This window comes from Trachypithecus francoisi, unplaced genomic scaffold (genome assembly GCF_009764315.1).
Source record: "Trachypithecus francoisi isolate TF-2019V2 unplaced genomic scaffold, Tfra_2.0 Lachesis_group2, whole genome shotgun sequence".
In the NCBI taxonomy this organism is placed as follows: Eukaryota; Metazoa; Chordata; class Mammalia; order Primates; family Cercopithecidae; genus Trachypithecus; species Trachypithecus francoisi.
In genome coordinates this window covers 116,078,743-116,095,316 of record NW_022681465.1, presented here as the reverse complement: position 1 = coordinate 116,095,316, position 16,574 = coordinate 116,078,743, and the positions used below count along the sequence as shown (strand labels likewise).

Below are 16,574 nucleotides of genomic sequence, written 5' to 3'. Positions count from 1 at the left end.
TCAGAAGGATCAACATAGGCATATTAGGTTGCAGTGAGCCGAGATCACACTACTGCACTCCAGCCTGGGCGACAAGAGCAAAACTCCGTCTCAAAATACATATATATAAAATCAGAGCCTCCAAGTCACACCCCAAGTCTGCCCAGCTGATGAGGGGGCTCCATGCCCATCCCCAGGACCAAACCGGAACAGGTGCTCAGATGAGAGGGCTGGGGGCAGTCCTCCATAAGATGGTGTGCCCAGGAAAAAGTCTTCACATTTCTAAGTGGAACCTTTTAAGAGCACCAGGCAGCTTTTGCTTTGCGCAGCTCCAGTAGTTAGTCTCTTGGGGATCCGAAGATTGGAACTTAGATGCTTAAAGTTTGAATTGAAGGATGCCCGCACTCTTTGTATTTCTCTAATGAGAGCCCCACATGAAGGACAGTTAAGAAAATGTCATGCTTCAAAGATAACCTGCATTGTTTCCTCCAAGCCGTGTGAGAAACATAGGCCTGGTGACCTATTAAGTCTCTTTTTCTTCTTCCTTTTCCAGGTGGTCACTTTTTTCATCGCAACTCCTTGTCCCCTCGGAGTCTGGTGTATGAAAGCGAGTTCTCCACAATCGAACCTTCTTTGGACATGTATGATGAGAACAAAACCTGAATTTTAAACACGGGCTCTTGGGGTCACTGCTTTTGTGATTTGGTTTCTGATCACCTTTCTTATTTTGTATTCTCCTGTCAGCATCCGTTTTGGAAGAATGGCAGCACTTTCCAAGCACAGGTTGGGGTTCAGGGTTAATTTGCAGAGTACCCCAAGGTGAGGCATTGAGGACAGTAGTATTGCCCAGGTGAGCCTTGTGGTATCGAAAACCCGCCCAAGCTGATCATTGAAGGTGGGCGCCCAGCAAGCCTGGCTGTTTGCAGAGAAGAGGCTGGGCCCAGGATTAACGTTGCATTGGAGACGCATCTCTGAATACTCACATGCTGTTCTGTGCCAGGGAAGCTGGGGTTTTTAACATCCTTTTGTGGTCCCTGCTTACGATGCATACCTCCCTGTGGGAGAAGCTTCCTACCCGTGTGGCGTGCAGGTGCTGCTCCCTGACTGGCTCTGGATGCTCCCCTCTCGCTTGTTCTACTTCCTGCTGAAGGGTCTTTTCTAAAGGGGGTTGAAAGAAGGCCTTGCCTTTGTATCTCCTCTGAGACTGACCACCCACTTCCTGCCAGGGCAGGGCTGTGGGAGACGCAGGCCGTGGGGCCGGGTCTGTGTGCGGGGCCAGGCAGCCATCTGCATTGCCATTTTCCAGCCTCCATGTTAAGCATGACGTAAAGTGACAAGTGTTTATGTCAGCACGAAAACACTGAAGGCTCTTCCATCCTGCAGCCTGTGGACATTTCTACTCGGCCACCCCTGAGTATAGGGAGTGTGTGTATAGGGAGGTGGCACCCGGGAGCCCAGCCCAGCAGTGTGTCTGGGCACAGTGATTTCAGGGGGGATGGCCAGCAGTTGTGAAAAACAGAATGATCTGAAATGTCTCATTGGGAAGACCAAACCCTCTTCTTGCTGCAGATGCCAGATAAGCTCCCACCTTCAGTGTCCACTGTGCAGCCCAATCCCCTCCACGAGTCCCAGCATAGCATGAAAAAGGGACAGGAGCACCAGCTGCCAGGCTTACAGGACAGGGTGCAGCAGCCAGCATCCCAGGCCAGCATCCCAGCCATCAGGGACATGCAGGATCTTCCCACACACCTGGGACGACATCGAATTAACATGATGAGAAAATTGCCTCTTGCGAGTATTCCCAGTACAGAACCACCATGGACAAATTTATAAAACGAATCTGCACACCCTCTTTGCAAAAGGACACACCTGAGTTGAGTCTGCCTGTCCTCACTGGTATGAGCTGCGTGGGGGCGTGAGGCGCACAGACTCTGGCTGTGAGAAGAGGAACCTCAGTCTGCACATGCCTAGGGTCAGATTTGACAGCAAACCAAGCAGATGCGTGAATCCCCCACCCTGTTCTCACTGACTGTGGAACATAAATTTGAAGTGAACACTTGCCATTTTTCCACGTGCAGCTTCTCCCAAAGTGTCTTTTCTCGTGACGTGTCAATAACATGCCTCAGACACAGGTGTGCCTGAAAGAAACCTGCAGAGCCCCGGATGGGGACAGCCTTCAGGAGCATTGTCAGAGAGCGAGCAGTGGCATTTCATTTTCGCTCGTTTGAGACTAGAATGATGCAGATTTTAAAGGTCTTAGGAGCTTTTGTGTTTTACCTTTTACCAAGGGCTTTGGGTTGTTTTGTTTTTTTCTTTATGATAGTCTTTGTACTATAAAAATATTTTCAATGAGCAACTTCAATATAGCATTGTTCAGAAAAACAGGATTCCCCATTGGGCTCTCAGAGAGAGGATGAGTCCACAGGAGGCTAGAACCCATTTGCTGGAGGTTCCAGACACGCGCCTGCATTTATATGTGTTTGGCCCACCTGAAAGATAGGAGAGCTCAGTTCTGATTGTTGCCATGTCTGTACCACCTCCTTGTTTTCCCAAACCAAAACTCAGACCCCAATGTAGCATTTTCTCCTGATTTGAGGTCCTACCAAGGTGTATACATTAAATTCCACTCAAGACAGTTTCTTTACTGAAAAGGTATGAAATTACTTGAGAAGAAATAAAAATTTCAGGCCCCTAGAATCTGTCTATTAATATAACATGTGAATTTCTGGGAAATCTGGGGCACACTCACTGTAGAATCACCAAGGAGGCATTCCTTGCAGGGGAGCATCCTCAGAACCGTGCTGTGGATCCTAGCCTGACACCCTTTTCTGGAAAATCGGGGTCACTCTCTGGCTCAGCTACAGAACGGCCTGTCTTTGTCAGGAGGGACACTAACTTCTCATTAAGGTCATGCTCTTCAGGAATAAAGAGGAAAATTTGGCTTTTGGTTTCCAGGTTTTTATTTTTATTTTTGTTTTTGTTTTGTGACAGGGTCTCTCGCTCTGTCCCCCAGGCTGGAGTACAGTGATGCAACTTCAGCTCACTGAAGCCTCCACCTCCTGGGCTCAAGTGATCCTCCCACCTCAGCCCACCGAGTAGCTGGGACCACAGGCACGCGCCACCGCAGCCAGCTAATTTTTGTATTTTCTGTAGAGATGTGAGACTTCGCCATGTTGCCCAGGCTGGTCTTGAATTCCTGGGGTCAAGCAATCCACCGCCACCTCGGCCTCCCAAAGTTCCGGGATTCCAGTTGTAAGTCACCATGCCCAGCCAAGAATGGCATTTTTTTTTTTAATCCCAAATAGCCTCTTTACTAGCTGCTATGCTGGGGGAAATCCCTGCTAAGTCGGGACCCTGGCAGGAAGTGGTCGGGGCTGCTTGTCCGGTGAGCATTGTGAGGTCACACATCGCCACATGGGCAGTGCTGCCCTGAGGCACTTGGGGGGCAGTGTTCTGCCTGTTGCGGGTGTGATGGGGCGCCGAGAGTGAGTGTCTCAGTTCTCGCAAGTCTTCCACCAGCAGTGGTTATTAGGAAATGTGTGATAACCTCAGTCATTGTTGAGGGGGGAACTATTTGAAGTAAGGAAGAGGCTGAGGAGTCAGCTATTTACACCACACACCCACCCGCCTGCCTCCAGTGGACTGCTGTGAGCTGGGCCTGTGCCAGGTGAGCAGAACCATGGGCATGTATGGCAGGATGAGCAAGTCTAGGGCCAGGGCAGCCATCAGCATCCTCGGGGAGTTGGTTGTGACTATTGAAATGCAAATGCTTAAGCTTTGGTGATTTTTTTTTTTTTTTTTGAGATGGAGTCTCGCTCTGTCTCCCAGCCTGGAGTGCAGTGGCGCGATCTCAGCTCACTGCAAGCTCCGCCTCCCGGGTTCATGCCATTCTCCTTCCTCAGCTTCCTGAGTAGCTGAGACCACAGGCGCCCGCCACCACGCCCGGCTAATTTTTTGTGTTTTTAGTAGAGACGGGGTTTCACCGTGTTAGCCAGGATGGTCTCGATCTCCTGACCTCGTGATCCACCCACCTCGGCCTCCCAAAGTGCTGGGATTACAGGCGTGAGCCACCGCGCCTGGCCAAGCTTTGGTGACTTTTAACATCCTAAGGGAGGAACTGCCCATAGTAGCCCTCCTTTCCTGTTATTCCAGGGGGAAGGGAGGCCAGACAGCCAGGGCTTCCAGCGCCGGAGGTGGAGCTCAGCAGCCAGTTATGGTGGTGAGCATGTCTGCCCGGGGCTGCCTGCCTCTGCCCTCCTCTTGGGAAGACAAGCTCTGCCCCCAGCTAAAAACTCACAATCCTGATGAGCCTTGCTTTTGCAGATAGGCCCCATCTCCCAGCTCCCCTGGTGGTCCTCAGGCCTGGCTGAGAGGCATATGCACAAGGCACTGTCTTGAGCACTGGTCTGGCACCTGCCAGCCTCCCTGATGCGGCAGCAGCCCCAGCTGCCAGTGAGTCTGATGATATTTGGAAAAGTATTTTTTAAAATGAGATTACTGAATTTTACAAACTTGACATTTTCTATCGGCTTTAGAAGCTCTTCTCATGTTTTTATTCCCCTCACATCCAATCCATTCATTGAGCTACATGCTAAATCAAATTGGTTTTTTTATATTTTTATTTTTTCAGAGACAGGATCTCACTCCATCGCCCAGGCAGGAATGCAGTGGCACAATCATGGCTCGCTACAGCCTTGACCTCCTGGGCTCAAGTGATCCTCTCACCTCAGTCTCCCCAGTAGCTGGGACCACAGGCTCATGCCACCCACGCCTGGCTGAAGCTAGTTTTAACTGAAGAAAAATCAAAGTGTTCTCTTGCTGTTAACCTTTATTATTGAGGCATTGGCTCTGCTGTAGGAAAACAAGGAGGTGACGTTAATGTCAGTGGTTGACATTAACCGCTGGCAAGTGGCAATGTGGTTCCTTGACAAGTGGTTGCTGCTCTTAAATGTCAGGAAACAAAAACACTGATTTTAGAGAAGTAGAGTGTAGAAGGAAAAGAGTGGGGTTCTACAGTTAATATCATCAGCAGACTTTTATTAAGCTCTCGGTCTGTGCAAACACATATACTTGAAGTTGGGGTGAATCCGTGACCATTAAAATTTTGGCTGTTCTAGACGATGGGCACATTATCAACCAACTGGGCTGTGAGAGCAAATGATAAGAGGGTGAATCTGGATGAGGAGGGACTTCCAGGGCACAGGTGAAGGAGAGGCATTGCAGCCATAGAGAGGCCCAAGCGAACAGTCAAGAGAAGGCAGGGACAGTGGCCAGGAGGCAAGGACAGCACTTTCTGGGCAGGGAAGGCTTGTCAGGGGGACTAGACTCCTGTCTCTGGAAAGAAAAGGAGCCGCACTGGGGGTCAGGGAGGCTCAGCACGGCCCCGGCCTGGGATGCCAGTCCTGCCTGAGGGCCAAGGCAGAGGGGGACATTCACAGACCCCGCACCAGGCTCTGACACCAAGTGGAAGAAGAGGGAGACTGAGGCAGAAACCTGGGCTTCCAGGCTTGGTGCCTGGGTGGGTGTTGATGGGACCCAGGGAGAGTCCTGTGGGGATACTTCAGGTCTGGGCTGGCAGGGGCTCTGGAAGGAGGCATGGAGGTGCGAACCTGGTGCCCAGTGGAGGTGCAGTGGGGGTGAGGTGGCCAGGGTGCAGACCCCTGCATCAGAATGCCTGTGAAGCTGTGTTTATTTATTTATTTATTTAGAGTCAGGGTGTCACTCTGTCTCCCAGACTGGAGTGCGGTGGCGCAGTCTCAGCTCACTGCAAGCTCCGTCTCCCAGGCTCAAGTGATTCTCCTGCCTCAGCCTCCCGAGTAGCTGGGTTTACAGGTGCACGCCACCACACCCAGCTAATTTTTTGTATTTTTAGTAGAAACGGGGTTTCACCATGTTGGCCAGGCTGGTCTCAAACTCCTGACCTCAAATGGTCCGCCCGCCTCGGCCTCACAGAGGCTGGAATTACAGGTGCAAGCCACTGCACCGGCCTGTTTTTTAATTTTTTTAGAGACAAGATCTCACTCTGTTGCCCAGGCTGGAGGGCAGTGGTGTAATCTCGGCTTACTGCAGCCTCGACCTCCCGCGCTAAAGCGATTCTCCCACCTCTGCCTCCCGAGTAACTGGGACTACAAGCGCATGCCACCACACCCAGCTAATTTAAAAAAAAAAATTTTTAGAGACGGAGCTTCTCCATGTTGCCCTGGCTAGCCTCAAGCTCCTGGGCTCCAGTGACCCTCCCGCCTTAGCGTCTCAGAGTGCTGGGATTACAGGCGTGAGCCACCACGCCCGGTCAGAAGCTGTGTTTTAAGTGGACATGCCATCTTGTCCTGCTGAAGTATCTCCATGTAATCACAATATCTATGGCACCCAAATCTCCTCCTTCCTCCTCCCTCCCCAACACACCCCCACAGGTGTGCACACACTGACACGCGCTGGAGGCAGAATCTCCCAAGGGGGGCTGGTCAGGAGAGGTGTCCCTGAGTTCAGATGGAGGTGGAAGCCAGAGTGGGGCTGGAACCGCCCAGTGACATGAGGATGGGGCTTGGGATAAAGCCCTAGGGACACTGACATTTAAAGTGTGGACAGAAGGAGCTACTGAAGCCAACGGATTTAGAAAAGCGATTCAGTACGATTTCCTTCTTCACGAACGGCTGTCCAACTAGCTCTCACTTCCTCTCCTGTGTTCAGTGTCACCCAGAAGCAGAGTTTAATGTGACTAAAGTCAACATTGGCTCACATTGTCAGTGAGTGTGGGGAGATGATTAAGGGCTCATCGCAGGGCGATACCCACAGCTGAAAATAGTGCCTTCCCCTCCCAGGTCTGATTAGAGCAGTTGTTACCTATGAAGGGCGTGGAGTTTGGGCTTGTATTTTGGCCTTGTTGGTAAAGCATTCCAAAGCTTCGACACACCCTCCTTTTAACCCATTAGGAAAGGCTGTTGATTGTAATCTTCACACAGTGCCCTGGGCTATGGCTATGAGCCTTGCAGAAGAACTGGGAGAAGGCCTGCACGGATTTGAAGTATGGTAGCATCAGAAAAAACAGAAGAAGGCAGGTGGGGACAAGGTGCCTGTGTCTGCTCCTTGGAATTCCTTTCCTTATTGTCTGAGGCAAGTACAGGGAGAGCAAAGCAAAGCAAATCTGCACCTAGGAGGAACATTCCCTGGTGAGGCCTGGGACTGGCTCCCCTGTGTCTCCTGGGGGCTCCGAGGTTCAAGGCCACACTGGCCTCCTGAGGCCTGGCTGAGGCAGCTGGGTTGGGGGTCAGGAGGCCCCCAGTAGCCATGAAACTCCTCTGGGACATTGCTAAAGGTTCACCCTCTTTTTTGTGGGTGTCCTGGAAGATCCCAACAAACTGAGCTTTGAAGAAGAGAGGCCGAGAGGGTCTCCAGCCGCCTGCGTTCTCCACAGCTGTGGCCCCACAGCCTCCAGTGACCGTGGAGGGGCAGGCTCCATCCGCCTCAGCTGCTGAAAGTATGATGGTCGTATGCCTGAGTCTTGGCTCCTGTGGTCCCACAAAGACCCTCTGGGGGCCACCCGGTCGTCACCTGGACTCATCTTGGGTTTTCCTTCCCTTTCCACCCTAAGCTCAAGGTATTTTTTTCCTGTTTTCTTCACTCTAACTTGGGGAAGAAGGAAGATCCTTTATGGCGAAAAAAAAAAAAAAAAAACTTTGAACGTCCTGCAACTTAAGTTTTAAGCTTTCAGAAGTATTCAGTGCTTCTGGCCCGCGCAGACCTCTGCCTGGGCTGCGGAGTTCCTCCTGTTGACTCCTCCTCCCTATGCACACACCACAAACGCTCTCGGTGGCCCAGCCACCGCTGAAAGCAGTGCTGGTAGCCAGACGCCGCCAAGGTCCCCTCCCGAGCCAAGGGTGGTGCCCCGCCCAGCGCACATGCATTCTCCTGTGGGAACTTGGGGCATGTGGTGAGCAGGCTCCTGTCAGTTGAGGTGGGGGCTCCCGGCCCTTCTTTGCTCTCCTTTCAGGCTGCCCAGCTCCCAGCGGCACATGGTGGCCTGGCAAGGCTGACTTGGCCTCCTCAGTTCTCCACGCATCCACAGATCATCGCCTTCCGTAGCCACCTCTCTATAGCCACCAACATCTGCGGAGCGTCACAGATAGTGGTTCTGAGCTGGGGTTTACAAATTTAACCCAACACAGAGTGAATTCAAATTTGCCTTTGGAACACCCTTTATCTCCAATTAAGTGCAAGTATATTTACACTCTGTGATATTTAAAGGACTTCTGCAATGACTGGGAGGTACTGAACCAAGATGTTTGTAAAGAAACAGTGGGGTGAGGTGGTTAGGTAGAATATAACGTCCTGGCCATTTCTTTTCCTTCAGGTGAGTAAGCGCTCCTATAGCAGAAAGGCTGCGGGTTGCTGGCTGTGCTCTGTGGACTGGGCCAATAGGTGTGGCCCAGGTTCAGGTCCTGGCACCTTTGCGGGGTACCCAGCCTGAGACGACACGTGCCATCCTGGAGAGAAGCAGAGAGGGTGCTGTCTCCAGGCGTTCCTCAGACAGCCTGGGCCTGGCTCGCTGAGCCAGCTGGAGGAGGGGATCTCCTGACTGGGGCTTGGAGCCAGATCTACTGCAGAGAGGCAATAACTCTGTCTAAAGAGAAAACTTGTCCAGTGTGATTACAAAAACAGGAAAAGGCTCCGAGCTAGGAAGTGATATTTGAGGTGTGGAGAACATTCTCACCTGATGGAAGCATCCTGTTCCTGGACAGGAGAAGGAGCTGGTGCAAGCCCAAGGCCACATGTGTCTCAGTTGTTTTGGACCCTCCGTAGCTTTTATACTCATAAAATATTACAGTTGCCCCTTTCATATTTGGGTCATTCCAAGAGCCCACCTTACTCCAGGCTCCTGCTCACTATGCACAGCATCTCAGAAGATGGCGTACAAAACTATTTTTCTAACTATAACACAGGTAATGTGGGTGGGGAGGCTTGGGATATACCTAAACGTGGCACATGACTTACATTCCACCTTGAGGGATGAAAAGGAAACTATGCACTTGAATGTTAATTAAAATTTTAATTTAATTCATTGGATAGCTTGTGCCAGAAAGAACAGTCAATATTCAAGAAGCAACACTGGTGATTAGCTCAGTTTTGGGCCTCCCTGTAGGGAGAGTTTTCTTGTCTGGAACGCAAACACCTACAAGTAGAGTGTGAGCTGGTTCTTGACAATCAGATCTCATCAGCCCTTTGAAACGTTCTGGGCAGCACAGCTCCTCGGTCTGCATGGTTGGTGTAAGTATAATCAAGTAGTGAAATTGTATGGTATATACCTATATGCCAACAGTGTACACCTGTATGTGCAGAATTTGCTAATATAACCATTTCAATAAAAACCGACTGAAAAAGCTGATTTGACCACATGGAGTATTGTTGGTGGTAACGCGTATCACTGAGGACTCGCTTGGTTACAAATGACAGAAAACCCAACCAAAACTGGCTAACACAAAAGGGGAATGTAATGGCTCCCAAAAGCCAAAATGCCCAGGGGTGCCTGTGTCAGGCTTGGTGTGATTTGACCCCCAAATGCTGACACCAAGACAAAGGCCAACTTTGCTTCCTCCTTGGGAACCCCATTCCCAAGCGTGGCAGTCACCCCAGCAGCACAAGAGCTGCTCCACTTCCCCAGGAGGTGGCCCAGGTCAGAACGGTGTTTCCCTGGCCCAGCTGTCTTGGTTGGAGGCACATGGCCATCACCAGCCAGCCCCTGTGGTCACGGACAGAATGTACCGATGGCCTCAGCTGGCGTGGGCTCCACTTCCACAGCCCAGGAGTCCACGTATCTTCACCTGACAGACTGGAGCTGAATGTCCTAAGGCACAGTTCCCACCGCAGAATCACGAACGACACTGCACAGACAGGAGAAGTGAATGCTGGGGGCAAAGGCAGCATGTGTCTGACACGCGTGGAAAAGAGCTGGAGCCAGAACAGTCTGGACAACAGTGCTGCCTTGCCACCCACGCAGTAGTATGAACTGACAAATCATCTCATTTTTCTGGATTTCAGCTTTATCATCTGTAAAATAGGGATCATAAAATACCTACCTCATAGGGTTGATGTGTGGGGATTATACTTAAAATAATTTAAGAAGTTGACTTAATGTCATATATCCAGTAACAGTCTAGTATCCGGAATATATAAAGAGCACTTACAACTCAACAGTAAAAATACAACCCAATTTAAAAATGGGCAAAGGGGCCGGGCACGGTGGCTCCCACCTGTAATCTCAGCACTTTGGGAGACTGAGATGGGCAGATCACTTGAGATCAGGAGTTCGAGACCATCCTAGCCAACATGGTGAAACCTCCTCTCTACTAAAAGTACTAAAATTAGCCAGGCATGGTGGCACGCACCTGTAATCCCAGCTCCTCAGGAGGCTGAGGCAGGAGAATCGCTTGAACTCGGGAGGCGGAGGCTGCAGTGAGCTGAGATCACGCCACTGCACTCCAGCCTGGGCGACAGAGCGAGACTCCATCTCAAAAATAAATAACAAAATAAAAAAAAGTTTTAAATGGGCAAAGGACATAAATAGACATTTCTCCAAATAAAATATACAAATAACCCAAAAGCAAATGAAAAGATGCTCAACATCATTAGTCATCAGGGAAATGGAAATCCAAACCATAGTGAGATACCATTTCCCACCCTTGAGAAATGGGCATCAAAAAAAAGAAAGACAATTAACAAGTGTTGACGAGATATGGAAAAACTAGACCTCTTTTTTTTTTTTTTTTTTGAGATGGAGCCTCACTCTGCTGCACAGGCTGGAGTGCAGTGGCACGTCAGCTCACTGTAACCTCCACCTCCTGGGTTCAAGCAATTCTTCTGCCTCAGCCTCCCAAGTAGCTGGGACTACAAGTACGTGCCACCACGCCTGGCTAATTTTTGTATTTTTACTAGAGACGGGGTTTCACTATGTTAGGCAAGATGGTCTTGATCTCCTAACCTTGTGACCTGCCCACCTTGGCCTCCCAAAGTGCTGGGATTACAGGCGTGAGCCACCACACCCGGCCTAGAACTCTTGTACACTGCCGGTGGGCCTGTGGAGTGCTGCAGCTGCTTTGGAGAGCAGTTTGGTCACTGCTTAAAAAGTGAAACATAGCTGTACCACATGACCCAACAATACCACGCCTCCATATATGCCCAAGAGAATTAAAAACACATATTCATACAGAGACTTGTACACATGTTTGTGGCAGCATTATTTATAATAGACAAGAAGGGTAAACAATCCAAATGTCCATCCACTGAAGAATGAATGAACAAAATGTGGTGCATCCATACCATGGGGTATTGTTCAGCCATAAGAAGGAATGAAGTATCAATACATGCTATGACATGGGTGAACCTCAAACACATGGGAAGGAAAGAAGCCAGACACAAAAGACCACATATTGTATGGTTCCATTTATATGAAGAAATGGCTAGAAAGGGAAAAATGTACAGAGACAAAATCGATTGATGGTTGCCAGGGCAAAGCTGGGGGGAAGTGGGGAATGGCAGCTAATGGGTAAGGGGTTTCTTCTGACTTGATAAAAATGTTCTGGAATTAGTGATGATGGATGTCCAGCCTAGTGAATATACTAAAAATCACTACATTTTGCACTTTAAAAGGGTGAATGTTATGGAATGTGAATTATATCTCAGAAAATCAAAAAGAAGTAAAGCTTAGCACACACATACTAAGTGCTCAATAAATGTCTGTTCTTTTTCTTCTTACAAAAAATCATTCTTGGCCGGGCACGGTGACTCACACCTGTAATCCCAGCACTTTGGGAGGCCAAGGCAGGTGGATCACGAGGTCAGGAGATCGAGACCATCCTGGCTAACACCGTGAAACCTCGTCTCTACTAAAAATACAAAAAATTAGCTGGGCGTGGTGGCGGGCACCTGTAGTCCCAGCTATTTGGGAGGCTGAGGCAGGAGAATGGCGGGAACCCAGGAGGCAGAGCTTGCAGTGAGCCTAGATCACGCCACTGCGCTCCAGCCTGGGTGACAGAGTGAGACTCCATCTCAAACAAACAAACAAAACATTCTCGAGGAGTGGTCTCCAGGTCAGCAGCATCAACATCACCTAGGAGGGCGTTAGGAAGGCAAACACCCTGGGAGCAACCGGTGTGGTTGTCTTTTGTTTTGTTTTGTTTTCAGATGGAGTCTTGCTATGTTGCTCTGGCTGATTTTGAACTCCCGGCCTCAAGTGATCCTCCCACCTCAGCCTCCCAAGTGGCTGGGCCTACAGCAGCCTGTTTGAATCAGCCTTCCAGGTGATCCTAATGTATGCCCAACTTGAGAATCACTGGAATGAAGGAACAAGACAACTCTTTACCTCCTCTCAGGGTGTTAAAAAGTGCAGATCTTCCAAATTCTTTCCCTCTAGAGAGCACAATGACAATATTAGTTCAAACTTCCAAGATGTGGAAGAACGCCCGCCTCTGCATCTTGAAAGCTGGTTCCTATATCCAGCAACATTGCAGAAGACTGCAGATCAGTCTGGGTGTCAACTGCGTGTACCTACATCCATCACACCAAGATTCTTGATCGCCAATCACAGAAACCCACCTGGAAGCCAGGTCCAGCTCCAAGGATGGTTTAACTGCCCCCTTCCCTCTGCTCTCTAGCCAGATCCTAGTGAGGGCTCTGGCCAGCAGGGTGACCCCACATCCCAGTCGACCCCGGACAGCATGGATCCAGGCCTGTTGTCCCAGGTGGAGTTGACGGCCCCTTCATGCAGAAGGCCGTGTGTGGACTGGTGCTACCCCTGCAGGTCAACACTGGAAGACCAGGGTCCCGCATTCGCGTGCAGCCCGCCTCACGCTTGCGCACAAGCCGCCACTGGCCCGGGGGCCAGCCCAGACCCCATCCTCAAGGCCGGCCAGCCTCCGTGACCCATCTGTCAGGGGAGGAGCTGCACTGATTTCCAAGGATGCAGCCCGTATCAGGGCCTCCTGGCACCCGCCCTGCGCTGGACGATTCTTCCAGTCTCCGGCCCCAGTGTCAGAATTCTGAGAACGGGCCGAGCTCGATGGTTCATGCCTGTAATCCCAGGACTTGGGAGGCCAATGTGAGCGGATCACGTGAGGTCAGGAGTTCGAGACCAGCCTGGCCAACATGGTGAAACCCCGTCTCTACTAAAAATACAAAAAAAAATTAGCCGGGCGTGATTGCAGGCGCCTGTAATCCCAGCTACTCAGGAGGCTGAGGCAGGAGGATCACTTGAACCCGGGAGGCAGAGGTTGCAGTGAGCCGAGATCGCGCCATTGCACTCCAGCCCGGGCGACAGAGCAAGCCTCTGTCAAAAAAAAAGAAAAGAAAAGAAAAAAAAAATTCTGAGAATTAGGAGGAACTGCAAACCCTTTTCCAGGCGCCCGTTACAGTGCTAACACGCCCCGGGTTGCACGCACAACCAGCCAAAAACGGCCAAACTGTGCTTCTTTATATCTTTCTTTCACATTGCACAGCTTTCAAAACGCCAGAAGCCCTGCTCTGCACAGCGGCTCCCCTGTCTGCGGACTGGGCCTTTCCGTTCTGGGTCCAGGCCGGAGGCCGGGGGCTGGACCGCTCCAGGAGGCCAGGCGGGCGCGCGCCCGAGGCCGGGGCGGAGGGGGCGGAGGGGACGGAGGGAGCGGAGGGGGCGGTGCGGAACGCGAGTCGCGTGCGTGAGCGCCACACGCCCGCCAGGGGGCGCCGACCGCCCGGCCCCGCCCCGGCCCGCTCCGCTCCGGGACGCCGACGGCGGCGGGGGCTTCCGCCTCGCGGGCCTCGGCCCCGTGCGAGCGGCACCGCGATGTGGCTGAGCCCGGAGGAGGTGCTGGTGGCCAATGCGCTGTGGGTGACGGAGCGGGCCAACCCCTTCTTCGTGCTGCAGCGGCGCCGGGGCCACGGCAAGGGCGGCGGCCTCACGGGTGAGAGGCGCGCGGGCGGCCAGGCCTATGGACGCCGCGGCGGGGCTGGCGGCGGGCGGGTCCGGTTCCGGCCCGGCCTCTGCGCGTCGCAGCGGACACGCACGCCAGTGCGCGGCGGGGCGGGGGCTCGAGGCCGAGACCCGGGGGCCGGGGCGGGGAGGCGAGGGGCTGGCGGGAGGCGAATGCGCCCTCGGCGGGCTCTGCTCAGGTCGGCGTGGGGCGGCCTCCGCCCGGATTCGGTACCCGCGAGCCCCGGGAGCCGTGTAGCTTCCCGGGATTTCACCGCCGAAAGTTAGCGAGATCGCCCTGTTCTCATCCTCCACCTCAGTTTCCCCAGGTGCCTCTAAGGGGCCAAGTGACGCCAGCGCACGTCTTCTTTTGCCCTCTTCTTCATTCCCGCCTCACCAAAGTATCACCCTTTTAGCAAGATCAGGGGTCCCTGGAGCTGACCGCACCCCCATTCCCCCAGCTGCTCCTCCCCCGCCTTCTCTGCTCCTGGCTGCTCTCAGAGTTGCCCACCCAAGGCTTTGGGTAGCAGCACAGGGTGTTCCTGCCAGCTCGCCAAGGTGGCCCTTTGTGGGCCCGGGCGCCACCACCACACAGGATGAGGCCCTTGGATCCAGGGGAGGCCCACAGGCCACTCCAGGCCCCTCCCTCCGCAGGTGTTGTCCCCTGGCCCCTCATGCTCCGGGGCCTGCGTCCGGCACTGCAGGAGCCCGGCTGGCTCAGGCTCAGTGCCTGTGCTCTTCGGGGCACCGATTGTCGCCCTACAGGAATGCAGTCCCAATGTTGCCAGGTCTTCCAGTTTATCAAGACCTTTTTCTGTGAATCATTCTGATTTTCAGTGTTAGCAGCTAATAGCCAGATGCAGACGGAGGCTTCTCCTGGGCCACACTTCTTCATATGGAAGAGACTGTTCTGTTCCCAGGAACACTCAGTGTTCCCTTCAGCTTCAGGCTCCCTCCCAGTGGGCCTCAAGGATCTCGGGCTCCTGTGCTGGACCCGCCTCCTAGATTCAGCTGTTCAGTGGGAGTTAGTTGGCAGCCCTTGTGGCCAACCTCAAAGCTACTGCAAGCCCATTGAAGAAGGCGAGGGACCGGCACCTTTTCTTCCGCCAGCGTGCCAGTATGTCATATGCGCCAGTGTACTCCGCCAGCGTGCCAGTATGTTATATTCGCTGGTGTACTTGGAGCACTCGTGCTGCGCTGGGCAGGCTTCTGCAGGTCATCTCATTGGACGGGTGGGTGCAGGTGCAGCCCGGCCTCAGTACACCTTCTTCCTGCGGGCTCTTTTCCTTTCCACCTCACTCTCCGTGTCCCCTGGGACCATTCTTTGAAACCTCTCCCCACTGCTGGGTTTGGTGTGTCCTGCTGTGCCCTCTGACAGGGACTTCCTTGTGCCATCATGGGCATTGTGGCCTCCAAGTACTGTCCTCCCTGAAGAGGAGCAGACAGTGATTTGGTTTTATTCAAGCCATCTATTAAAAACATGCCAACCTAGGCCGGGCGCGGTGGGTCAAGCCTGTAATCCCAGCACTTTGGGAGGCCGAGATGGGCGGATCACGAGGTCAGGAGATCGAGACCATCCTGGCTAACACGGTGAAACCCCGTCTCTACTAAAAATACAAAAAAACTAGCAGGGCGAGGTGGTGGGCGCCTGTAGTCCCAGCTACTCGGGAGGCTGAGGCAGGAGAATGGCGTAAACCCGGGAGGCGGAGCTTGCAATGAGCTGAGATCCGGCCACTGCACTCCAGCCTGGGCCACAGAGCGAGACTCTGTCTCAAAAAAAAAAAAAAAAAAAAAATGCCAACCTAGACTTTTCATTAAAGAATCTGAATAGCTAGCTTGGCCAACATAGCAAAACCCCGCCTCTACTAAAAAAGCAAAATTTAGCCGGGCATGGTGGCATGCGCCTGTAATCCCAGCTACTGGGGAGGGTGAGACAGGAGAATCGCTTGAACCCGGGAGGTGGAGGTTGCAGTGAGCTGAGAGGGCGCCATTGCATTCCAGCTTGGGCGACAGAGCGAGACTCTATCTCAAAAAAATATTAATGAACTGTGAAGCAAAAGTGTTAAAATTGAGTAATAGCAATAAAAATTGTTCTGACATCAACAGGAAAACTGGTAACAAAATATTTTCAGATGTCAAAAGCAGCAGTTAGTTAAAAGGAAGAAAAAATTTCAAATAAAAACAATGAACAGGTTTTTAGATTGCTTGATAATTCAATTAGTGAATCAAACGACAGTAAAAAACTATATATTTTCTGGTCATTTGTCACTGCAAATAGTGGCACTGACAAAAATAGCATTACCAAAAAAATAAAATCTAAAAACAAAGATAGCATTGCCACAAACTGGTTAATGTGTGTCATCTATCAAATGGGTGTATATGAGGAGAAGAAAAACTTGAAATGCCCTAAAATGTTTCAGTTTAGAAATGAAAACACTTTTATCAATAGTTTCCTAAATTTGACAATTCTAAAAATTGACATCTTCAGTTATGAGTTTTGTTTTTTTTTTTTTTTTGAGACGGAGTCTCACTCTGTCGCCCAGGCTGGAGTGCAGTGGCCGGATCTCAGCTCACTGCAAGCTCCGCCTCCCGGGCTTACGCCATTCTCCTGCCTCAGCCTCCCGAGTAGCTGGGACTACAGGCGCCCGCCACCTCGCCC

The 16,574-nt window shown here is 51.8% G+C and overlaps 1 protein-coding gene and 1 long non-coding RNA gene across 5 annotated transcripts in view; both read left to right on the top strand.

The window, feature by feature from the left end:
* The first annotated feature begins 3,208 nt into the window (after nt 1–3,208).
* Nucleotides 3,209–9,358, top strand: LOC117064361. Its single transcript, XR_004429400.1, has 2 exons — nt 3,209–3,646; nt 6,909–9,358. It is a non-coding gene; the product is annotated as an uncharacterized LOC117064361 (long non-coding RNA).
* Nucleotides 9,359–13,699: 4,341 nt separating this feature from the next.
* Nucleotides 13,700–16,574, top strand: part of TBC1D9B (TBC1 domain family member 9B) — a 44,263-nt gene continuing 41,388 nt past the window's right edge. For all 4 annotated transcript variants that reach the window (XM_033178513.1, XM_033178512.1, XM_033178511.1 and 1 more), the window contains exon 1: nt 13,700–13,907. In XM_033178513.1, the coding sequence (XP_033034404.1) occupies nt 13,790–13,907 (118 nt within the window). In that variant the 5' untranslated portion in view covers nt 13,700–13,789. The remainder of the gene's footprint in view (nt 13,908–16,574) is intronic.